Genomic DNA, 25,720 nt, shown 5'->3' with positions numbered 1-25,720 from the left:
ACGAGGTCAGGAGATCGAGACCATCCTGGCTAACACGGTGAAACCCTGTCTCTACTAAAAAGTACAAAAAACTAGCCGGGCAAGGTGGTGGGCGCCTGTAGTCCCAGCTACTCGGGAGGCTGAGGCAGGAGAATGGCGTAAACCCTGGAGGTGGAGCTTGCAGTGAGCTGAGATCCGGCCACTGCACTCCAGCCTGGGCGACAGAGCCAGACTCCATCTCAAAAAAAAAAAAAAAAAAAAAAAAGAAAGGAGAAACAGAATGTGATATATCCATACAGAAGAATATTACTTGGTAGTACAAAGGAAATTTTACAGGTAACATGTTCAACATGGCTGAACTTTGAAAACATATGCTCAGTGAAAGAAGCCACTCACAAAAGACCACATACCCTATGATTCCATTTATATGGAATGTCCACAACAGGCGAATCAACAGAAACAGAAAGTAGATTAGAATATTCCAGGGGCTAGAGGTGGAGGCAGGAGTGGGAATGTTGGCCCAGAGGAGAAATGGGAAGTGACTTAGCGATGGAGTTTCTTTTGGGGGCAATAAAAATGTTCTAAAGTTAAATAACAGTGATGGATACACAATTTTGTGGATATAGTAAGTACCACTGAATTATATACTTTAAAAAGGAGAACTTTATTGTATGTGAATAATATCTAAATAAAGCTGTTTTAGAAAAATATAACAAGAGCAACTGTTCATATTATAATATCAAGTGAAAAGTCATGAGACATAATTATAGCTGAGTTTATAGTAAATATATAGAAAAACATAAATTTAAAACTATAAAATTTTTTTATTTAATAATAAAAAACAATGGAAAGATATATACCAAAATATCCATAGTAGCTTGCCTCTAGATAACTGGGAACTCAACTCCTCCTACCTTTTCTAAATATATTTTTCTACACTTTCCTTTTTTTTTTTGAGGCAGGGTCTTACTCCAATTGCCGAGTCTGGAGTGCAATGGTGCAGTATCAGCCTCAACCTCCCCAGACTCCTTCAGCCTCCCAAGTAGCTGGGACTACAGGTGCACTCCACCACACCCAGCTAATTTTTTTGTATTTTTTGTAGAGACAAGGTTTTGCCATGTTGCCCAGGCTGGTCTTGAACTCCTGGACTCAAGCAATCACCTGCTTTGGCCTCCCAAATGCTGGGACCACAGGCATGAGCCAGTACACCCAGCCTCTGCTATACTTTCCAAACCACAGTGGCCAATCTTGTTGGTATCTGGCTGGTGTTCCTCCTTTTAGGGAATGGGGGAATGGTCCCGGTGGCATCCTGGGATCCTGTCTCAGGCTCTGCTTCAAGGATACCCAACCCAAGACACAGGCATGCGCATCACTTTCCAGTTTAGAAAGCATTTCCACATGCAACACAGTATTTTATTCTCCAACCCTGGGAGGGCAGTATTATTATCCCCATTTTATAGATAAAGAACTGAGGCTCAGTTGTTCAATACCAGTGATGAGTTCATCCCATATATATTTGTAGACAGAAAACAAATTCCATGAAGATGTCTTATTCAGAGGTGCTTCACCTAAAACTAGGGTATAGGAAGAGCAGACCTGGAGGCTCAGGAAACTTGCTGGCCCCATGCTCCTCATCTACAACGCGAAGGATCAGACCAGAGCAAGCTCACAGCTCTCTCAGAGCTCCAATAGCTGACACGTCCCCAGCTTTCTCAGTAAGCATTTTCCTGTTTGTTCCAAACACACCCCTCTAAATGCTACCACTAATGATGGCTTTTCTGTGACCAGGCTGCCCCACCACAAAACGACCACTCCATAACCAGATGAATTGGGGTCAGGAAAGGGGTCAGCTGAGTAAGGTGAAATAAGGAATTTCAAGCAATTCTAGAGAATGAGAAAATGCTTACAGTAAAGATGCAATTTAGAAAAAATAATAACAGCAATAGTCTAATAGAAAAATTGGGGTGGGAGTATCCATGTATCTTCAAAGGGCTGAGCAATTAAAAATTCACCGTTTTTCTATAAAGTGCAAAGATGAAGAGTGACCACTGTGAATTCCTGGAGTGTCGCCCCACACCCGTTTCACTATCAGGAAATGTGGCACTCCTGCCTGGGTTTCCTAGAAAGCCGCTCTTTCGCATGCCAGCGTTCCGGCTGTCACTGAAACACCCACAGTAACTGTCCTTCTCAAGGTCCCTTCTGTTTCTTACTTCAGGGAGGACTCGGCCTTCCAGTGATTTTTAGCAAAGATGTGAGCAATATTTTCTCTTAGCCACCAGACATGTGCTAAGCATGAAAACTTACCTCATCATCGTCCATTATATTTTCCTTAGCAAAGTCATACAGCTCCTTCTGGAGTGTGGTCACGTTAAAGAACTGAACTGCTTCCTGTTCAGACACAACAGAGAACAGTTTGTAGGACCAACGTTTTTATCTTAGAACTGGGAGGAGGGAGGAACAGGATATGGGGTTTTTCTAAGGTGATGAAAATGTTTAAAATTAGATAATGGTAATGGCTGTACAACTCTGAATATACTAACAACCACTGAACTGTACACTTTAAAATGGTGAATTCTATCCTATATAAATTATATCTCGATTTTTTTTAAAAAAAGAGTGGCCAGCCCTCAGTGGAAGACGAATTTATGAAAATCAAGATGGCATATAGAAATCCCAATGAAAATACAAGTAAAGAGCAAAAATCAATTAGGAAAAATCTTTTGAAAGTAATATATGATGAATGGGGTTTGCTAACAACACATGCTAAGTGGTGAGTTTGCCTATCAAGGGAATTAAATGATGGTCCATCCACAAAAGAGACTACCAGGGAGCTGTTAAAGGATAATAATTAAGAAGTTACATGGATATGACATGGAGAAATATTCACGACTAATTGTTAGAAAGACAAAGAAAGTTGCAAAAAGTTATAAGACTATGTAAATATGATCTTGTTTTTATAAAAATACACAAATATTTACTCTATATATGAGTAAATATATACCTTTAAAGCAGGGGATAAAGAGATGGCACAGGTTGGGCGCAGTGGCTAGCACTTTGAAAGGCTGAGGTGGGTAGATCACCTGAGGTCAGGAGTTCGAGACCAGCCTGGCCAACATGGTGAAACCTCGTCTCTACTAAAACTACAAACATTTGCCTGATGTGTTGGTGTATGCCTGTAATCCCAGCTACTCGGGAGGCTAAGGAAGGAGGATCGCTTGAACTCAAGAGGCAGAGGATGCAGTGAGCCGATATCACGCCACTGCACTCCAGCCTAGGCGACAGAGCAAGAATCTGTCTCAAAAAAAAAAAAGAGAGAGAGAGTGAGAAGGTGTAGGATTATGAGAGAATTTTGCTTTCCAAGTAAAATATTTCTGCAATGATCGAAATTTGTAGAGTTTTTACAGATTCAGAAATCAGAATGAAGCAGTAAAATGTTACAACACACACATGCGCAAAACTACAGAAAAAAATGACTTTTCCTTTATTTCCTTTTTTTTTTTCAGACAGAGTCTCGCTCTATCTCCAGGCTGGAGGGCAGGGGCCCAATCTTGGCTCATTGCAACCTCTGCCTCCCGGGTTCAAGTGATTCTTCTGCCTCACCCTCCCAAGTAGCTGGGACTACAGCCGCGTGCCACCACGCCTGGCTAATTTTTGTGTTAGTAGAGACGGGGTTTCACTGTGTTGGCCAGGCTGGTCTCGAACTCCTGACATCATGATCTGCCCGCCTCGGCCTCCCAAAGTGCCAGGATTACAGGCGTGACCCACTGCGCCCAGCCCCTTTATTTCCAAAATAATCCTTTCTCTTAAGGTACAAGGTAGTCTCCAGAAGGCGAGAATGAAGAGAAAAGGGAAGGTGTGGTGCACCAGACTTACAGGTCTGGGCTGGAAGTGCTCATCCGAGAGGCCCCACGTGTCCCTGTGGTACTGGTAATACACCAGGTTCTGCTGCATGACCCTGTCATTCTGATCAAAGAGCAGGTAGCTGACTGCGCAGGGGGCTGCGTTCTTCAGGTCATTCACTGGGGTTGGGAAGAAAAGACAAATGAAGACATCAGCAAACCACGCCCTATAATTCCTCTCACTGGTTCTGCTTCTAAACAAAAAGGTCGCATGAACAAGCCCCTTCTCCACAGTCCTTCCTTCAGAGAGCCTGGGGCCGACTGGCAGCCCTGGGTGGGCACGCCACAGATGGGGTCTCCACAGTAGCCTGGAAGCCAGGCTTGAAACTTAGTTCTAGTTAGGCACATACCTACGGAGAAATGCCTATGTTCCACCTCCAGCTCTGGTGACCCGAGCTGGTCTCAGGTGCCTGGAAGCAGCTGGAAAAAGCTGGATTGTCCTGGGGCTGAGGGAGATAGGGAGGATGTGCTCAGTAAACAGGTTTCTCATTTGGGGCCTAGAGTATCTGGATCCCATCTGGATGGGGCCACAGTCTCCAGATCTAGGTTAGCTCCCCTACAGCTAAACCAGACCTGGGAAACCCAAAGGACGGTGGAGCCTCTGGGCTGGAGGGGATTTGGAAAGTCGCCTCGTTTTGCCACCTCCTGAGGATGGAACTCCCACCTCCAACCTCTCTCTGGTGTTGCCCACCTAAGACAGTACCTTCAGCAGACGGATTTTGCAGGGCTTGGGATTTGTCTTGGGAGTACAGGATAAGGAGGAAGAGGTGATGACACACAAAGCCCCTCGTATTTATTCTGGCACATTCCACTCTAATTTACACAACAGTACCTCTGCTAAAGCTGTGGTTGGCCAGAGTAGCCAAAGCTTGGGTGTGAATAAATTGTGCCACCCAGTGACTGTTTCCTGTAATGACTACTTTAAAGCCAGCCTTTAGGGGCATTTACTCTACAAATATAAATACCAACACCTGCCCTCAAGCAATGTAGTATGGTAGACGGTCTAGGAAAAATTCAAAACAGGGCAGATTTTCCGGAATCTCATTTCAGGAAGTACATTTCATTCATACTGTTGATCCCCGAAAGCAGATTTCCTGGGAAGCAGTAAGCATGGCTAGAGGCCTCAGTCTACCAGTGTCGATAAGTGTTTGCCAGTTTCCGTTATGCAGGGCGATTTTCAGGGTATGTGAGGATTTCAGAGGGCCAGGGAGCTGCCAGAGCCCGGATGTGTCCAGAATACTTCTAAATTCCTAGTGTTCTAGCTTTATACATTTAGAACCAAGCCATGCTCAGTGAGCTAGAAGACCTTATGGCTTTTTATATTTATATAATACATATTCTTTTTCTTTTTCTGACCTTCAGGCTTCCCCTGTGTTCTGAAGAGGATGGGAGGTGAGATAATGAGGAAACCCAATAAAAAACACAATTATCACAGTGGGAAAGGAGGGCTAAAGCCAAGATCACCTCTCTCACTTTTCCCACGGCACCCTGAGACCAGCCACTCCCAAAGGGAGTGAAGGGGCAACCCAGGGGATCTATTCTAGCCAGAAACCTGCCACCACTAGACCCTGGCACTTCATTAGGGCAGAAGAATTCCTGCTGCCACTGTCCCTAATAATTCTTCTATGCTTGGAACTGAACTGCCAAGGGACACACTGCTTGAACAAGTGGCATTTGGCAAAGTCAGGTACAGGGAGAGGAGGAAAAGCCAAAACACACAGCCTCTGAAGTCTAACTCTGTACTTCCTTCTTGCCCATGTTTGCCTCCCATTGTCCACTAGAACGTTCTGATTGAGAAACTCCCATTTCAGATCAAGGGAGGACGATGGGTGCAGTGGCTCACACCTGTAATCCCAGCACTTTGGGAGGCTGAAGTGGGTGGATTACTTGAGGTCAGGAGTTCAAGACCAGGCTGGCCAACACACTGAAACCACATCTCTACTAAAAATACAAAAAATTAGTTGGGCGTGGTGGTGTACACCTGTAATCCCAGCTACTTGGGAGACTGAGGAAGGGTAATCACTTGAACCTTGGAGGTGGAGGTTGCAGTAAGTCAAGATCACACCACTGCACTCCAGGCTGGACAACAGAGCAAGTCTCAAAAAAAAAAAAAAAAAGAAAAGAAAAGAAACTCAAACAGTCTGAAAAGTAAAGCCAGTGATGAGGAGGAAGGGAAATAATGGTAACAAAAACACACACACAGTTTGCTATGTGCCAGTGTAGGGGGAATACCCCAGACATTTCACATCTATTAATTCATTTAGTCCTCAAGACAATCCTATGAGGTTAGTACTACAATCTGTATTCACAATGAGAAAACTAAAGCACAGAGAAGCTAGTAAGTGATAAGGCTGAAATCGAACCCAGGCAGTGTGGTTACAGGCTCTGCACTGAATCACTAAGCCATGCTGCCTTTTTGCACAAAGCATGGCACCAGAGTTGTCCGTGTGACCTCCATGAACTCTCAACAACCATAGCTAAGAGTTATTACCTCTATTTTACAGTCTTAGAAGGACTCACCCAAGATGACACAGAAGATTACTTACACTTATAATAGGCAAACTGCAAGTAATGATACATGGTAGCCACAAATTTCTCAACTGGATAGCCTCCTATAACTGGGGTGAGGTTCTCTTCACACTGTATTTTGCATTCCAGAACTTCTACATAATGATCTGAAACAAAACATACAAATATTCAGAGCAGTGCATCCACTATTTTCTTAATATGCTACTTCTGCCTCCTGCCCAAATGAAAAAGGTAAAAGAAGAATATTTGCAATACCCACAAAGAGCTGAAAATCTTTAATATACAAAGTTGTTTCAAATCAATAAGATGAACATCCACTATATAAATGGCCAAACAGTATTAACAGAAATTATTAAAATGTCTAAAAAACATTGTGAGAGATGCTACACCTCTTTTGTAATTAAGAGATACAATTACCCCCAAAATAATTTAAACTACTAAATTGCAAAATTCTTAAAAATTCATAATGTAGTATTAAGAAAAGAACAGTGAAACTTACACTCTCATATTCTGTTGATGGAAGCAAAACAGGAACAAACTTTTTGGAGAACAATTTAGTAAAATTTATCAAAGGTTAAAATACACATATTTTCCAACCCAGCTGTCTACTTCTAGGAAATTTTCTTTTTTATGGGCCTAGACATAGGCATACATAAACACTGTTTAAAACAACAAGCAAACAAACTTGAAAGTACCTAAATGCCACTCAATAGGATGAGGATTAATAAATTACAGTATTAGGTTGGGGCCATATGACCAGTCATGGCCAATGACATGTTGAGAGTAACAAGGAATGCTACTTCCAGGTTTAACCCCTAAAACCTCCCACATGATCCTTGGCTACCTCCCTTTTCTCCCTTCATGCAGCTAGAAGCAAAAGACTCCAGGAGGGTTGCACACATTTTGTAAGTAAGACTGTGGAGGAACAGGTACTTTCAAACATTGCTGGTAGGAAGTAGGAAATGATGCCTTAAAACACTAAAATTAATTTACAGAAACATTTACTCTGTGAACTATTAATTCCACTTTGGTTGACTTTGAAAACACACCTCCATACTTACTACCACCACCAACAAAGAAGTCTTACATACTTACTACCACCAACAACAAAAAATTAACATCAACAATATGGGTACAAACAAACATCATACATATCTTGACGTGATATCCTGAGGAGGACATTTATATACCGGTCCAGCCAAAAATACATAACCTGAATGTAACTGTGAAGACACATAATAGAAACCCAAATTGAGGAATGTTTACAAAGTAATTAGCTTATATTCTTACAAAATATCATTGGCATAAAAAGACAAAGAAAGGCCAAAGGATTGTTTCAGATTAAAGAATTCGAAAGAAAGATGACAAATAAACAGGAAACATGATTCTGAACTGGAAACTATACCAGGAAAAAAAACAGTGCTAAAAAGAACATTATTGTGACAATTAACAAAATGGGAATATGAATTACAGATTAATACAAGCATTGTATCTAGTATATTAAGTTTCCTGAAAGTAATTACTATGGATATTTAGATAGTATTATTGTTCTTAGGAAGTAAACTGAAGCATTATGGGGTAAAGGGTAATAATGCATGCTTCCAAATAGTTCTGAAATAAAAATAAACATACTTCCAAATAGTTCTGAAATAAAAATAATTATACACAGCCGGGCGTGGTGGCACAAGCCTATAATCCCAGCACTTTGGGAGGGCAAGGCGGGCGGATCACTTGAGGTCAGGAGTTCAAACCCAGCCTGGCCACACAGCAAAACCCCATCTCTACTAAAAATACAAAAAATTAGCCAGGTGTGGTGGCACCTGCCAGTAGTCCCAGCTACTCAGGAGGCTGAAGCAAGAGAATTGCTTCAACCCGGCAGGTGGAGGCTGCAGTGAGCCAAGACTGCGCCATTGCACCACAGCCTAGGTGACAGAGCGAGACTCCGTCTCAAAAATAAAATAAAATAGGCCAGACGTGGTGGCTCACGCCTGTGATCCTAGCACTTTGGGAGGCTGAGGTGGGTGGATCACTTGAGGTCAGGAGTTCGAGACCAGCCTGGCCAACGTGGCGAAACCCGGCTCTACTAAAAACATAAAAATTAGCCGGACGTGTTGGTGCACGCCTGTAATCCCAGTTACTTAGGAGGCTAAAACAGGAGAATCGCTTGAACCTGGGGGGGCGGAGGTTGCGGTGAACCAAGATCATGTCACTGCATTCCAGTCTTAGCAACAAGAGGGAAACTCCATGTCAAAAAATAATAATAAATAAATAAAATAATAACAATAATAATTATACCCACAGCACATATGGAGAGAGCAATAAAGTAAATGTGGCACCATCAATGTTACAAATTGGTGAATCTAGGTAAGGTGTACATGAGAGTTCTTTGTATGATTCTTCTGTCTTCTCTACAAGTTTGAAATTATTTAAAAATAAAAACTAAAGGCCGGACGCGGTGGCTTACGCCTGTAATCCCAGCACTTTGGGAGGCTGAGGCGGGCAGATCACGAGGTCAGGAGATCGAGACCATCCTGGCTAACACGGTGAAATCCCGTCGCTACTAAAAATACAAAAAATTAGCCGGGCGTGGTGGCGGGCGCCTGTGCTCCCGGCTACTCGGGAGGCTGAGGCAGGAGAAAGGCATGAACCCAGGAGGCGGAGCTTGCAGTGAGCCAAGATCGAGCCACTGCACTCCAGCCTGGGCGAGAGCGAGACTCCGTCTCAAAAAACAAAACAAACAAACAAAAATATAAAAACTAAAGAAACTCTAAATATCTATATATCTATACTGTGAGAGGAAAATAAATCTCAGGACCCCAAAATCACTAAGCCAAAGGGAAAAGTCAAGCTGGGAACCACGTAGCACAAACCTGTTTCCCATCCTATTCCTAAATAAGATAGCTACAAAGATTTAAAAAAAAAAAAAAAAAGCCACAAACCTCTCTTATAATTTGCCCACAAGGAAGTTTTGTGGACAAAGGACGGGCAGAACTCAAAGTCATCCATCTGCTCATGTGGAACAAATGTACATATGATTGTTTCCTTTTCTGTGTTGTTTCACTAAGCCAGACTAAAGCATAAATGGCTATTCCTCTAAATTGCATATTCAGTGAAAGGCTAATCAGAAATTCAAAAGAATGCAACCATTTGTTTCTTACCTACCTATGACCTGGAAACCCTCTCCCACTTCAGGTTGTTCTGCCTTTCTGGACTGAACCAATATACATCTTACATATATTGACTGATGTCTCATGTTTCCCTAAAATGTATAAAACCAAACTGTGCCCTGAGTACCTTGGGCACATGTTGTCAGGACCTCCTGAGGCTATGTCACAAGTACATCCTTAACTTGGCAAAATAAACTTTCTAAATTGATTGAGACTTGTCTCAGATACTCTTTGATTTATAATACATATGTATCTTAGCTATATCAAAGATAGATGGAGACCGCAGACCTTATGTGCCTCCTGATGAAATATCAGCATCAGCTATGAAGCAGTTGACTCCCATCAAAAAAACCCCCACAACAAAATCAAACTGAGCCTGTTCAAGCCTCTACATCCAATTACCAATTTACAAGAAATACAGAAGACAGAGGAACATGGGGATACAGTCAGCAAAACCCAGACCGTGGGAATCTCTACAGGACAAAAATGCAGGTTTCTCAATAGCAAGGCGGAAAAGATATGGCAGAAGAACCTATGGATTAAACAAGATGTAAAAGGTAACCAGCTTGCTACAATATGGATGAAACTTGGGGACAGTATGCCAAGTGAAATAAGCCAGTCACAAAAAGGCAAATACTGTATGACTCCACTTACGTAATGTATGTAGAACAGTCAAATTCATGAAGACAGAAAGTAGAAAGGTCGTTGCCAGTGGCTGGGGGCGAGGGGAAATGGGGAGTTATTGCATACAGAGTTTCAATTTGGGGAAACATAGAAAGTTCTAGAGATGGATGGTGCTGATGGCTGCACAATCACGTGAATGTAGTCAATGCCGCTGGAGTGTACATTGAATGATGGCTAAAATAATAAAGTTCGTAGTATGTATATTTTACCACTATAAAAATTTTCAAAAGATAACCCATTGCAATGGATGGACCTTAATTGGATCCTGACTCAAACAAATGGTAAATTAAAGGCACACACATGTATTTATGACATTTCTGAAACGACTGGGATACTGTTTGGGTATTTAATGATGAGATCAAATAATGATTGTTAACATTCTTACAGGGGTAATAGCTTGGTGTTACGTTTAAAAAACAAAGAGTCCTTACCTTCTAAAGGTATATACTGAAATATTACAAATGAAATAATATGGCATCTGGAATTAGCTTCAAAATAACATGAGAGGAGGCCAGGTGCAGTGGCTCATGCCTGTAATCCCAGCACTTTGGGAGGCTGAGGTGGGCGGATCACAAGGTCAGGAGATCGAGACCATTCTGGCAAACACGGTGAAATTCCGTCTGTACTAAAAACACAAAAAATTAGCCGGGCGCGGTGGCGGGCGCCTGTAGTCCCAGCTACTCAGGAGGCTGAGGGAGGAGAATGGCGTGAACCCGGGAGGCGGGGCTTGCAGTGAGCCGAGATAGCACACTCGAGCCTGGGCGACAGAGCAAGACTGTCTCAAAAAAAAAAAAAAAAAGAGGAAAAATAGGTGGGAATCAGATGAAGCCCAAGTGGCCATGAGTTGACAATCGTGAAGTTGGGTCATGGGTACATGGTGGTTTATTTACTCTTCTCTCTGAGTTTTGTATATGTTTGAAATTTGCCATAATAAAAAGTTTTCTTAAGACAAAAAAAAAAAAAACCCTACTTTGTAGAAAGAGATTAATGAATAAAAAGTGACTGAAAAAACAAAACCAAAAACCCTGGATTCAATAACTTTAAAAGAGCTTCTCTACTGCAGGATTTCTAAGGTCCTTTAACCATTAAAGTGCACAATGATTCTTCAAGAAGGAGACGCAGTGCTCAGCCCATTCCCAGACTTCCTTAACAAGTACATAGATACGATGCCTTTATCCAAGGTACAGTCCAGATTTTACTTATCTAGTCATTTCAGGGAGGCACAGTTCTAGGATCGGTGTTCTCAAACCACTTTGGGAAAGAGCTCCCTTAGCCAGTTTCCAGTTTCTGGAGTGATGCTGCCCAGTAAAGGCACTTGGGAAATGTCTAGGCACTATAGAGAAATCTGGGTTACCTATGTGGAGAGTTTTATGTTTTCTTCCTTTCCTCATTTTTCCTTTCCGTGTTTTCCAAACTTCCTATAATGAGCACACATTGTTTTATAACCAGAGAAGAATATTTCAAAAAGCTACCTTAGTGATGGCCACTTAAAGGTTCATTCTACCTTTGTATGTGTTGGAAAATTGCCATCATCAAAGTTATCTCAGTAATGTGAGTCACTGAAGTGCTCCTGGGCCCATTTTTATTTTTCAAAATGCCTGTAAGAAATCTGTAAGTAGGGCAGACACAGAATTCTACCTTGGCAGGCCTGTGCTTGAACCTTCTCTCAGTGATTTCACTAGAAGCCCTTGCCAAGTCAAAGGTTTATCTATGCAGGTGGTGACTACCCTCAGTTACCCATTAATAAATATGCTCAAAAGTTCCTCAGAGGCCACTCCAGGCATCTAGAAGGCATGCAGGCAAAGAGCAGACATCTAAGGAAGACTATTCCATAGGAGTAGTGAGCCTATTGACCTACCACCAACCTGCTATGGAAAGGTAGAAATCCTTGAAGTCCTTGATCTCCCTGGAACCCTCACAGGCCGCGAGACACTCGTAAAAGGCTTTGAAGAAGTCGGGAAGGGCCAGCTCCATGTCTGTGATGGATGTTCTCCAGTTCTCACCGTTGTACGCTCGCACTGCTCGGATGAACAGGCTCTGAAAAGCACGGAGAAGCTAGTGAAGCTCGCTCCTGGGTGTGAAGGGAGACGGCCATGAACTCTCAAAGGGAACCAAGACCACCACCAAGTTTGCTCTCATTAGCTCTGAAGCCACACTGACCCTTAAAGAAGTCAATCAGTGAGTTACTTTATATCTAGATTTTTCTACTCTGCTTATGATGGATACACTTCTTATTTAGTTCAATTCAAAAAGTAGCAGGCCCTTGATAATAATCTGAATCAAGGAAAATGGGAAAACTATGACAGAGATCAGATCAGCGGCTGCCAGGAGTCAGGGGTTACAGCAAAAACTTGACTACAAAAGGACAAGAGGAAATTGTTCAGGGGTGATGAAAATATTCTATGTCATGATTATGGTGGCAGTTACAGGACTGGATGTATTTGTCAAAACTTACTGCATTATACACTTAAAAACTGATAAATATATTGTAAATAAATTGTACCTCAATAAAACTAGTTTTTAAAATGGAACGAAAATAAAAATATAAGTTTGAGAGCAGGTATATTAGTCTGTTCTCACACTGCTATAAAGAAATACCTCCAGCCTGGCCAATATAGCAAAACCCCATCTCTACTAAAAATACAGAAATTACCAGGTGTGGTCACACACCTGTAGTCCCAGCTACTGCGGAGGCTGAGGCACAAGAATCACTTGAACCCAGGAGGAAGAGGTGGCAGTAAGCTAAGATCGTGCCACTATACTCCAGCCTGGGTGACAGGGCGAGACTCTGTCCAAAAAAAACCAAAAAAACTCGAGACTGGGTAATTTATAAATAAAAGAGGCTTAATTGGTTCATGGTTCTGCATGCTATACAGGAAGCATAGCAGCTTCTGCTTCTGGGGAGGCCTCAGGAAACTTACAATCATAGCAGCAAGGCAAACGGGCAGCCAGCACTTCACATGGCCAGAGAAGGAAGGAAGGAAGGGGGGGGAGGTGTTACACACTTTTAAACAACCAGGTCTCATGATAACTCACTCACTCACCATCATGAGAACAGCCCAGAGGGGATGGTGCTAAAGCATTCATAAAGGATCCACTCCCATGATCCAGTCACCTCCCACCAGGTCCCATCTCTAACCCTGGGGATTACAATTCAACATGAGATTTAGGTGGAGACACAGATACAAATCACATCAGCAGGCGTCTGTCACCCCACTTTCTCCAACAATTAATTAGTAGTTAAACAGAAATGCCACCATACATCAGCACTAGTTACTAGGAAGGGCAACCATGTGCCAGATAGTCGAAACTTCAAGGACTTTCTGCTAATTGTTGATTAGACTCAATTAGAAGAGAAATAAAGGGAGGCTGAGGCAGGAGAATCATTTGAACATGAGAGGTGGAGGCTGCAGTAAACGAAGATCGTGCCATTGCACTCCAGCCTGGGCAACAGGATGAGATTTCGTTTCCAAAAAAAAAAAAAAGAGAGAAATAAATAGGACCAAGGAAGCAACTTAGGCTCCAAGAAATAAGTAGAGATCCTGGATATACACAAAACCTGCTAACTTGCAGAGGCCAGGAAAGGCCCTGAACAAGCATGAGACCCTCCATTTGAAGTTCCTTCTCAGCTCTTCCTGAATGGGGGTATCTGAGGGCCCCCCTTGGACCTAGAATTTTCACCAAGCTTAAGGCCTCAGATAAAGAGGGCAGATTTTTTTCTTTTTTTTCTTTTTTTTTTTTTTTTTTGAGAGAGAGTCTCACTCTGTTGCCCAGGCTGGAGTGCAGTGGTGCGATCTCAGCTCACTGCAACCTCCGCCTCCTGGGTTCAAGCAATTCTCTTTGCCTCAGCCTCCCGAGTAGCTGGGATTACAGGCACCTGCCACCACGCCCGGCTAATTTTTTTTGTATTTTTAGTAGAGACAGGGTTTCACCATCTTGCCCAGGCTGATCTTGAATTCCTGACCTCATGATCCACCCACTTCAGCCTCCCAAAGTGCTGAGATTACAGGTGTGAGCCACCGTGCCCAGCCAAATCCCCATTTTCAACAATGCCCTGCCCTTGCTTGCTACCCAGGCCCCCAGGGCCTGAGTTCCAGAAGACCTTGACAATAGTGAGCGCTCAAAAGGACAAGATCCTTCTTTCTTATTGTTGTTCTTATGACTAATTCTCATCAAAACTCTTCTTCGTAGATGCGCAGATTTAAGTATCCTCTACTCTTGTCACGTCAGCCTTCCTAACTCGTCTTTATTTTCCACTTTAATATATTTGGGGCGTGTTTGTGTGCATGTGTATATAAAAACATATGCCTTCTCATTTCATCAAAACTGGAGATTTATGTTTCTATTTCTTGTGTTCCTGGTCATTTTTAGAGGATTTCCAAGATGTCTTTACGCTCTTAAAACTAAATGATAAAATGTAGCATTTAAAGGGAACGTGGCTTTTAAAATCATCACGGAATACAAAATGTCATTGTTAAATGGATCACTTTGTGCTAAAAGTCAATCATTTCTGGCCGGGCGCGGTGGCTCAAGCCTGTAATCCCAGCACTTTGGGAGGCCGAGACGGGCGGATCACGAGGTCAGGAGATCGAGACCATCCTGGCTAACACGGTGAAACTCCGTCTCTACTAAAAAAAAATACAAAAAACTAGCCGGGCGAGGTGGCGGGCGCCTGTAGTCCCAGCTACTCCGGAGGCTGAGGCAGGAGAATGGCGTAAACCCGGGAGGCGGAGCTTGCAGTGAGCTGAGATCCGGCCACTGCACTCCCGCCTGGGCGACAGAGCGAGACTCCACCTCAAAAAAAAAAAAAAAAAAAAAGTCAATCATTTCTATGGTCATAATATTCAGCAAATGTCACCAAAAATCACTAGAGGTCCTTAGCTATCAGTAGCTGCTTATGGAGAGACATTTCTTTAACAGTCCAGGTTGCCACTAACTGCCACGTAAAAATCCAAATATACCTCATACGACTTGGTTTCCAGGTCTTTAATGTAGTCCTCGGCACCAGGCAGGCTCTTATAATATGCCATGTTCCTCTTCATCATTTCGTCATCAGGATGCTTCAGTAGAAAGGTGTGAGCAGCTGCGATGGCTTTGGGGAGATTATTTGCCTAAAAGGACAAAGAACATAAAAGCTACTCCATGAATGCTGAGTGGTAATTTTTGTAAAACAAGAATATCTGCTCAGGCCTTCAGAAACTTTGTGTTGCTATAACTTTTCCAGCTAAAGCTTCCGTGACTTCCAGGGCCCCTCAAGACCAAGTCCAGGCACTGCGAGATGAGTGCTGATTTCCTAAAAGCGACTGTCTAGATGGCCTCGGTCTGCCTTTCCCAATCTACTCCGCGCTGGCTACGCCTGTCCATGCCCCAGGAGGCTGGCCTGTGTGGACTCTAACAACAGACTCCCTCGCCCTCTGGCTTCCAAAGAGATTCACCCATGAGGAGCCCCAACGGGACACTGAGGAAGGGAAGAGAGTAAGGTCGTATTATTTCATTTCCTGGTTCCCTCCCTGCACAGTCATCTTGGGCTGCTAAGTCCCCTAATTGAAGGTCACAGCTCTTCTCAAGGTAACCCTCTCCATAGAGTCTCCCTCCTTCCTGGTTTCAATCATTGCTCTCTCCCCTGCCCCTTTTGGCCTAGGGGTGGTCCTATCCCACTGCTACCAGCCCTGGGGCACAACACTATCCCTGTGGATTCCCCATGTACTGCACACGCCTTTGTAAATAACCACCTTCTTAACCTTTCCTCCAATTACCCAGTGTGAGGGCACCAAATCTTTCCCACTGGAAACGTGACAAATACATTGTTTTCCCAAATCCCCCACAGACCTTCTGCTAACCTCCTCACTTATTCATCCATTCACGCAGCAAATAAACGTCATATTACAAGAGCACCATTTCTAGGATGTGGGTCTATAACAATAAGCAAAACAGGAGAAAGAAAAATCCTCACCTACATGGACCATAGATTCTGTTAAGTTCTCCCTGTCTCCTAGTGGCCTCAATTAAGAGCCTCCCTGTTGTGTTAGTTCTGGGTTCTGTCTTCCCACGTTTTACCCCACCCTGCAGTCTCAGCGGGTATGTCTATCTCCCCCATCAGACTATGATCCTACCCAGCTGTGTGTCATTCATTGTCTGGATTCCCAGGGCCTCACACTGTCCTCAGGACAAGGCAGGACATGATGAGTGTCTGTGATTTGAACATAATGACATTACGACCATAAAATATAATAAAATTAATTTACATTTTCCTCTCTTTTCCCCTCAGTCTTCTCTCCATTGAATGGGGGCCAATGATTCTGAGTTTCACTGCCTCAGGGAAGGTAGGTGTCTGGTCAGAACCAGCAAATTATTCATTTGAAAAAAGCCTGTCCTCACGAAAGAACCTGGCAGGTTTGAGGAGAGAAAGAAATTAGGGAGGAGCTGCAGGAAGAAGCTGACTGGCCTGGAGGAAGAAGAGGGAGAAAGGGAATCTCCCAGACTAGGAAAAAAGTTTCCCTTGGGATCTGTGGGAGCAGCAGGCCTGTGGGCCCCAGAGCTTCAGGACTGGCACTTATCGGCAGTGTCCAAGAGAGCAGAAGTCCTCAGGGAGAACAGCTATGTTATGCGGGGGCCTCAGGAGGGCAGGCAAATAGGGATGCAGAGGCCTCCCCGTGGGGACTCATGACCACCAACCAGAGGGCCCCCCACGCTGATGGACTCTTGGCACAACCTGGTAGGGAGAAGGGCAGGCACCTGTGCATGTGCACAGAGACTCAGCCAATCCAGAGGGACGCTCCGAGGCAGAAATTAAGGAATTCGGTTTAGACAGAGAAAATAAAGGAATCTTTGGTATACCCTAGATTTCTAAGAGTCATAGGATGGCATATATCTGTACTGAATTGCCCCAGAATTGGAACCACGTCATTTTGAGACAATGGCAGTGGCCACATCAGAGAAGCGGTGGGTGGTGATGAGGGCAGACTCCCAGATGTCAATGCTGATGTTTTGGGAATGCCAATTAGTGGTTTGTGGCAGGGCTGCCTTTAAAACAGCCCTACAGAAAGCTTCACACTCCTGGCTGGAAAAAGGCTGGATTTCAGCTAGAAGGAAGGGAGAGGGTATGAATGCTGCCTTTTAAAGCATTTGCCAATGAAATTAGAGTTGCTAATTCTCAGAAGAGCATTTAGAAAGGGGGCACAGAGGCCGGGAGCAGTGGCTCATGCCTGTAATCCCAGTACTTTAGGAGGTCGAGGTGGGTGGATCGCGAGGTCAGGAGTTCAAGATCAGCCTGGCCAAGATGGTGAAACCCCGTCTCTACTAAAAAGACAAAAAACCCTGTCTCTACTAAAAAAGGATTACGGCGCAATGGCAGGTGCTTATAATCCCAGCTACTCAGGAGGCTAAGGCAGGACAATCGCTTGAACCAAGGGAGGGCAGAGGTTGCAGTGAGCCAAGATCGCGCCACTGCACTCCAGCCTGGGTGACAGAGCGAGACTTCATCTCAAAAAAAAAAAAAAAAAGAAAAGAAAAGAAAGAGGGGCACAGAGTAGGATTTTAAGGCCTCTAACTTAGGATGTGAGTTTTACAAAACAGAAACTCTTCCTGAAGAGAAAAGTGTGATTTTATTTACTTCAACTCAGGTTCTGCAGCTGGAACATGGAGACACATGTTGGCTGCTAAACCTCTGACAGACCCCAGGCAGATTTTGGAGAAGGTGGTAGAGATGTGGGGAACCACCCTGCCTTGGATTCCTGAGACAGTCACCAGCATGAGCCACCCTAAATCAGCCATGACACAGAGGCAGGCCCTGTGGTTCCAGGGAGATTAGAGGCCACTGCCAGGCAAGGCCTGGGGTAAGAGGGCTTGTGAGTCGGTGTTCTCCGTCCAGGTCAGAGCTCAACAGTCATTAAGGATTTGATGGAGTGCCTGGGCCTACTTTTTACTTGGCCTATGGAAAAAATGAGTTTTTCATGGAAGATGGTAGTCATGAAGAGAACCCAAAGAAAGCTAACGACATGGACCTAGAGTAGGCTGGTGATGAGAAACCTATGATACCCCTGAGGCTGCACACCAGTAGCACGGCCCTTTTCTACAAAAGCACACATGCAAGCCCCCTCACCTCCCTCTGGCAGTCGGAACCCACCACTGCTATTCCGGTTATCAACTGAGGCATTTCTCCTTAATCACTGAAACAGAGAACTGCAACTCCAACAGCAGAGTAGCATTTACCCATGTCCTACCACAGTGCACTAGCTACCTCCATATCGATCTCCAGCCTTCAGGTGCCAAGTGGAATGTACGTGCCTGCCACCCACCTTTTCCTCTCTATCCATAAACAGAGTTTAAACATGTAAACATCACTTTTTTTTTTCTTTTTTTTTGATACGAGAGTCTTGTTCTGTCACCCAGGCTGGAGTGCAGTGGTAAGATCTCAGCTCACTGCAGCCTTGACCTTCTGGGCTCAAGCGATCCTCCAGCCTCAGCCTCCTGAGTAGCTGAAACTAGGCGGGCACGCCACCATACCCGGCTAATTTTTTAATGTTTCTGTAGAGATGAGATATCTTTATATTGCCCAGGCTGATCTTGAACTCTTGGGCTCAAGAGATCCTCCCACCTTGGCCTCCCAAAGTGCTGGGATTACAGGCATGAGCCATCATGCCAGGCCATAAACATCATTGAGAAAAAATAAATCATATAATATCTCCACCAAAAATTACTTTTTCAGTTATATCTTCCACTGAAATGATTAAGTAACATTCATGTTTATCAATAAAATTCTTAGCTTTTTCCTGCCCTCTAAGAGATCTCAAAATGTTAAGATGATGGCCAGGCACAGTGGCTCAAATTCCAGTCTGTTATCTCAACATTTTGGGTGGCTGGTGGATCACTTGAGGTTAAGAGTTCGAGACCAGCCTGGCCAACATGGTGAAACCCCATCTCTCCTAAAAATACAAAAATTAGCTGGGCGTGGTGGCACATGCCTGTAATCCCAGCTACTCAGGAGGCTGAGATACAAGAATCACTTGCACCCTGGAGGCAGAGGTTGCAGTAAGCCAAGATCGTGCCACTGCACTCCAGTCTGGGTGACAAAGTGAAACTGTGTCTCAAAAAAAAGCAGATAGATATTTTACAGACCTTCAACTAAGTGATTGTTACAAGACCTGTAAAGGGTTTTGAAGAGAAGCTATGACAATCCTAACTTTTTGGGGCCACCATCATGAAAGAGAAAACCCATGCCTTATGGTCACATTGATAAAATGTTCTTCCCCTCCTCCCTGTATCACTGGTTCAAATTCATCTGTATATTAAAGAAATCAGAGCTTCTAGTATTCTCTAGGTTTAAAAATAAAATGTTTTCCTCTTGATTATGTGACCTAAATTTGGTTCAGACCGTATTTGCCAAAAGCTATACAAAAAAAGAATTAGATAAGTCATTTTTAGCTTAAAAAATGACGCTTCGTTTGAACCAGCCCTCATTTTCAACAGTCTGGAATTTTATTATTAATCTCACTCCCTGCTTCTATTTTAAAACTGCTTATTTTTTAATGCCAGAACAAACATTCACAAAATTGATATTTTATATAAAACTGTAACTAAGCATAGAAGTATAGAAGTAACCCAGCTTTTCTCCTCTTTGGGGTTTTGTGTTATTTTATTGCTCATATAAACACAAAATACACGTGGCTCTGTCTCGGTGGAAATATGAAAAACAAATCTTGCAGTCCAGAGACTGAAAACAAAGTTTTAAAACAAGAAAAATCTTCTACCTCAAGAGTCTAGAATATGCCATGAATCTATTTTTGTAGTTATTAAAATAAACACAATATATTCCTTTTAAAATCTTTCTCAGAGGACGTAGAACCTGGGCTTTGAGAGGGCTTTTTTAGCCAAACTCTGTTAAGACCCACCAAGCTAGAGCCTCTTTATCTAGTGACAGGGAATTCGACCCATTCTTAAAACTTGTGGGTCCTCAGAGTAAGAACCCATAGGATACAGAACTGCAATTTGTGGCTATTTTTAGTCAGCAATCACAGAGAGAACTTAAGCAGCCATTAAACGGAGGCAGTGAACTGTGTTAAATTCTAGATGAAAGAAACAGCGGAGAGGGCCAATCCTGATGACTCACGGTGCAAGAGTTGGCCTTGGAGCAGGGATGTGTCCTTGCAAGGAGTCCCCGCTCTTCCCTGGCCTCAATTTCGTTCTCTTTAAAAAGAACTAGTCAGCTAGGCGCCATGGCTCACGCCTGTAATCCCAGAACTCTGGGAGGCGAGGTGGGAGGATCACTCGAGTCCGGGAGTTCGAGACCAGCCTGGGCAACGTGGCGAAACTCTCTCTCTACAAAAAATACCAAAAAAATTAGCCAGGTGGGGTTGCGTGCGCCTATAATCCCAACTACTCAGGAGGCTGAGGTTGAGGATCACCTGAGCCTGAGGAGGTGAAGGCTGCAGTGAGCCATGATCGTGCCTCTGCACTCCAGCCTGGGCGACAGTAAGACCCCGTCTCAACTAAAAATAAAAATAAAAGGTACTCATCGGCTCCTCAGGACTTCTGCTTTATTATCGCAAGTCACCGTTCACTTGAGAAAAAAGGCGACTGGCTTTAATGGTATATACAGAAAAGAGGCGTCTGCCCTCAAATAACAGAGAACATTTATCAGGCACTTTGTTGGGTGCCTGGCGCTGTGCTGCGTTCTGTGTACATATTCTCTGCCTTAGAGCTACCGTTCAAGAAAGGCATTTCCATCTTTACTTGAGATGAAGAAGGAGGCAGGATCTGGAGGGAGACTTTTGGCGGGGCTGGGTGGGAGGGAGCCAGGTCTAGAACTGGCGATGCAACGCAGCCCCGGGCGCAGGGGCGGGGCCAGGGCCTGGAGGCTGGGTCAGGGGCGGGGCCGGGGCCTGGGACGGGGCGAGGCGGACTTGCCTTGAAGTAGGCGAACTGCAGGAACTTGTAGGGCTCGCGGCGCTGGAAGTCCGCCAGCACCTCGCGGCTGGGCTGGGACTGGCGGAAGGCTGGCAGGCCTTGCTTGCAGCGCTTGAGGCAGTGCGCGCGGCGCAGCAGGCCCCCGAAGAGGCGCAGCTCTGGATAGCTGGCGAGGCCGGAGGCGGGCTCGGGCTGCGGCGCGGCGCTGCAGTTGCGGTGGCAGAAGGCCTCGCTGTCGCGCAGCAGGCGGTGCAGCCGCAGGCTGATCTCCAGGTAGCCCACGCTCTCAGCCCAGTGCTCCCCACTATACTTGTCCAGCGCGTGCCGGTAGGCCGACTCGAGCGGCATCAGCTCGTCCCGTGGGAAGCTGCGGAAGCTGTAGCGTTCGTACTGCGCGCGCCCGGCGCGCAGCGCACAGGCCACGCACAGCAGCGCCAGCAGCGCCGCGACCCCCGGACGCCCCGACTCCATCGCGCCCGGCGAAAGGAAGGAAGGAAGGAAGGGACGAAGGAAGGGAAAAGGGGAGGGAGAAAGAAAGGAAAGAGGACGGCTCGACGCGGCGGGTCGAATGCTTTCGGGGCGGGGACGCCAGCTGCCGGCCCGCCCCGTCCGGCCGCTCCTCCCCACCCAGCCGGGGGATCTGGGCGCCAGCTGCCAGCGCCGAGAGGGTGCGCGTGTACGGCGCGCTGCGCACTGGTTCACGAAGGCTGATGCGTGTGTTGGGGCTCCGCCGCTCATTCACTTGGAGACCCACCTGCAAGGCCGACGTGGCCCTACGATCTATATAATCTACAATCTTTATAGTCGCTTGAAGGTTTGTAAAAACGAAGATTCCCGGGCTGTGCCCCCAGAGTTTCTGATTCAGAAAGTCTGGGGTGGAGGTCTGAGGATTTGTACGTTTAACCAGCACCCTGGTGAGGCTAATGCTGCGGGCTCACGGGCTGCACTTGTAATAGCACTGCCCAACCTTAAATTTTAGTGAGAGAAAAAGACAGTGCAAAAATAAAATTAATAAGGACGTCAGTGGCACTTTGTAAACTGTATAGCTAGTCAGGTTGAAGATGTGCACATCTTGTGAATCTGCGACACCATTCTGTGGAATATGCTGGAGAAGGTTGCGCGTGTGCATCAAAAAATATGGATGGAATGTTAGTGGCAGCACTTTAAAAAAAAATCTTTAAACTTTTTAATCTTGAAATAATTTACAAGAAAGTTGCAAAAATAGTACAAAAAGTTCCTGTATACCCTTCATCAAGATTCACAAGTTGCTAATGTTATACCACATTTCTATGTTTACATTTTTTTCTGACTCATTTGAGATAGGTTGCATATATCAGGCCCACTGTCCCTTAGTCATTTTATTTTGTTTGTTTGTTTTTTGTTTTTGTTTTTTTTGAGATGGAGTCTCGCCCTGTCATCCAGGCTGGAGTGCAGTGGCACCATCTCAGCTCTCTGCAACCTTCGCCTTCCGGGTTCAAGCAATTCTTCCTGCCTCAGCCTCCCAAGTAGCTAGGATCACAGGCACGTGCCACCACGCCTGGCTAATTTTTCTGTTTTTTACTAGAGATGGGGTTTTGCCGTGTTGGCCAGGCTGTTCCTGAACTCCTGACCTTAGGTGATCTACCCGCCTCGGCCTCCCAAAGTGCTGGGATTACAGGCGTGAGCCACCGTGCCCAACCCCTTAGTCTTTCAGTATGTATGTCCTAAGAATGAAACTACCAATCAAATTTAGGAAATTTAATACTGATAGAAGACTTTAATCATGTTCCATTTCCAGTTTTGTCAGCTGTTCCAATTATGTCTTGCATATCACTTTCGTCTATTAGGATGCAGTCCATCCATGATCGCTGTTACATCCAGTCTATTTCATATCCTCTAATATAAACTGGTTCCTTGGCTTTTCTGGTCATGCCATTAGCATTTTTGAAAAATATAGGCCTAAACAGCAATGAAATACCACTACAAAATTCAAAACACTGACAACATCACATGCTGACAAGGATGTGGAGCAACAGGAACTCTCATTCGTTGATGGTGGCAATGCAAAATGGTACATACACTTTAGAAGACAGTTCGGCAGTTTCTTACAAAACTAGGCATACTCTACTCATACAGTCCAGAAATTGCACTTCTTGTTGTTTACCCAAATGGGTTAAAACTTATGCACACACCTGCAAATGGATGTTTGTAGCAACTTTATTCACAATTACCATAACTTGGAAGCAACCAAGATGTCCTTCAGTATAACTTGGAAGCAACCAAGATGTCCTTCAGTGGGTAAGCGGATACATAAACTGTGGTGTATACACACAATGGAATTTTATTCCAAGCCAAAAAGAAATCAGCTATCAAGCCGTGAAAAGACATGGAGAAGTCTTAAATGCATGTTACTAGGTTGAAAGAAGCCAATCTGAAAAGGCTACATAGCCAAATGACATTCTGGAAAAGGCAAAACTATGGAGACAGTAAAAGGATCAGTGGTTGCTGAGGATAAAGGGAGGGATGAACGGGTGGAGGACAGAGGATTCTTGGAGCAGTGAAGCTATTCTGTATGATACTATGATGGTGGATACATGCCATACATTTGTTAAAATCCATAATATGTACAACACTAAGAGTGAGCCCTAATGTAAACTGTGGACTTTGGGTGATAACCATGTGTTGATGTAGGTTCATTGATTGTAACAAATGTACCATTCCAGTACAAGACATTGACAGTGGGGGAGTTTGTGCATGTTGTAGGGTCATGAAGTATATTTGAACTCTGTACTTTCCGCTCAGTTTCGCTATGAATTTTAAACTACTCTAAAAAACAAATTCTTTTTTTTTTTTTTTTTTGAGATGGAGTCTCGCACTGCCACAGAGGCTGGAGTGCAATGGCACGATCTCAGCTCACTGCAACCTCCACTTCTGGGGTTCAAGTGATTCTTCTGCCTCAGCCTCCTGAGTAGCTGAGATTACAGGTCAGTGCCACCACGCCAGGCTAATTTTTGTATTTCTTTTTTATTATACTTTAAGTTCTAGGGTACATGTGCATAACGTGCAGGTTTGTTACATATGTATACTTGTGCCATGTTGGTGTACTGCACCCATCAACTCGTCAGCACCCATCAACTCGTCATTTATATCAGGTATAACTCACAAATTTTTGTATTTTTAGTAGAGATGGGTGTCATCATTTTGGTCAGGCTGGTCTCGAACTCCTGACCTCGTGATCCAACCGCCTCAGCCTCCTAAAGTGCTGGGATTATAGGCATGAGCCACAGCGCCTGGCCTTTTTTTATTTTTATTTTTTAAAGAACACAGGCCAGTTAACTTTATAAAAGCTTCCTCATTTGAGGTTTTCCTGATGTTTCCTCATGACTAGATTCAGAGTAAGCTCTTTGGCTAGAATGCCATAGAAGCAATGTGCCATCTGGCTCAGGGTAAAATCTAAATAGCACAATGCCTGCCCCTTGTCTGTGTTAATTTTGATCACTTTATTAAGGTGATGTCTATTTTCCCTACTTCATTTGTTTTCTTTTGTAATTAACAAGTGTTTACAGTAAGGTAACATTGTTCTTAATGGCAGAAAGCAGAAATAACCTGTCCATAAACAGAAGAGTAGATTTAAAAAAAGAGAGAGAGAGAGAGTAAATGCATATAGAAGAATACATTACAGCAGGGAAAAATGAAAGAATTAGAGCTACAAATAACAGTTCAATGTGGCGGCGGGGGGAACCATACAGAATGATTCCATTTGCCTAAAGTTTTTTTTTTTTTTTTTTTTTTTTTTTTTTTTTTTTGAGACAGAGTCTCACTCTGTCGCCCAGGCTGGGCTGCAGTGGCACCATCTTGGCTCATTGCAACCTCTGCCACCCAGGTTCAAGCAATTCTCCTGCCTCAGCCTCCCGAGTAGCTGGGATTACAGGCACCTGCCACTGCACCCAGCTAATTTTTGTAGTTTTTAGTAGAGAAGGGGTTTCACCAGCTTGGCTAGGCTGGTCTTGAACTCCTGACCTTGTGATCCACCCACCTCAGCCTCCCAAAGTTCTGGGATTATAGGTGTGAGCCACCGTGCCCGGCCCTAAAGTTTTAAAATATGGAAAAGTACACAGTGTATTATTTAGGAGTACAAATAATATAGTCCTAACTTATACAAACACACAGGGTAAAACTATATTGAAAAGAGAATGATAGGCCGGGCACGGTGGCTCACGCCTGTAATCCCAGCACTTCGGAAGGCCGAGGTGGGTGGATCACTTGAGGTCAGGAGTTCGAGACCAGCCTGGCCAATGTGGTGAAACCCCGTCTCTACTAAAAATACAAAAAATTAGCCGGGTGTGGAGGCACACACCTGTAATCCCAGCTACTGGAGAGGCTGAGGTAGGAGAATAGCTTGAACCCAGGAGACAGTGGTTGCAGTGAGCCAAGATCGTGACACTGCACTCCAGCCTGGGTGATAGAGTAAGACTGTCTCAAAAAAAAAAAAAAAAAGAAAAAGAAAAGAGAAAAGAAAAATTAAGAAAGAAAAGAAAAGAGGATGATAAATGGAAACTTAGGATGTGGTTTCTTTCC

At 44.2% G+C, this 25,720-nt stretch overlaps 1 protein-coding gene across 1 annotated transcript in view; it reads right to left on the bottom strand.

Moving 5' to 3' along the window:
• The window catches only part of CRTAP (cartilage associated protein), a 28,412-nt gene extending 6,642 nt beyond the window's left edge, over positions 1-21,770 (bottom strand). The window contains exons 1-6 of the mRNA XM_008009390.3: positions 21,164-21,770; positions 15,220-15,369; positions 12,124-12,295; positions 6,425-6,553; positions 3,853-3,998; positions 2,284-2,367 (exon numbers count right to left, since the gene is read on the bottom strand). Coding sequence (XP_008007581.2) covers positions 2,284-2,367; positions 3,853-3,998; positions 6,425-6,553; positions 12,124-12,295; positions 15,220-15,369; positions 21,164-21,634 — 1,152 coding nt within the window. The 5' untranslated portion in view covers positions 21,635-21,770. The remainder of the gene's footprint in view (positions 1-2,283; positions 2,368-3,852; positions 3,999-6,424; positions 6,554-12,123; positions 12,296-15,219; positions 15,370-21,163) is intronic.
• Positions 21,771-25,720: the final 3,950 nt, after the last annotated feature.

Source organism: Chlorocebus sabaeus, chromosome 15 (assembly GCF_047675955.1).
Source record: "Chlorocebus sabaeus isolate Y175 chromosome 15, mChlSab1.0.hap1, whole genome shotgun sequence".
In the NCBI taxonomy this organism is placed as follows: domain Eukaryota; kingdom Metazoa; phylum Chordata; class Mammalia; order Primates; family Cercopithecidae; genus Chlorocebus; species Chlorocebus sabaeus.
The sequence above is the reverse complement of the archived record's forward strand: the minus strand, read 5'-3'. Positions and strand labels throughout refer to the sequence as shown.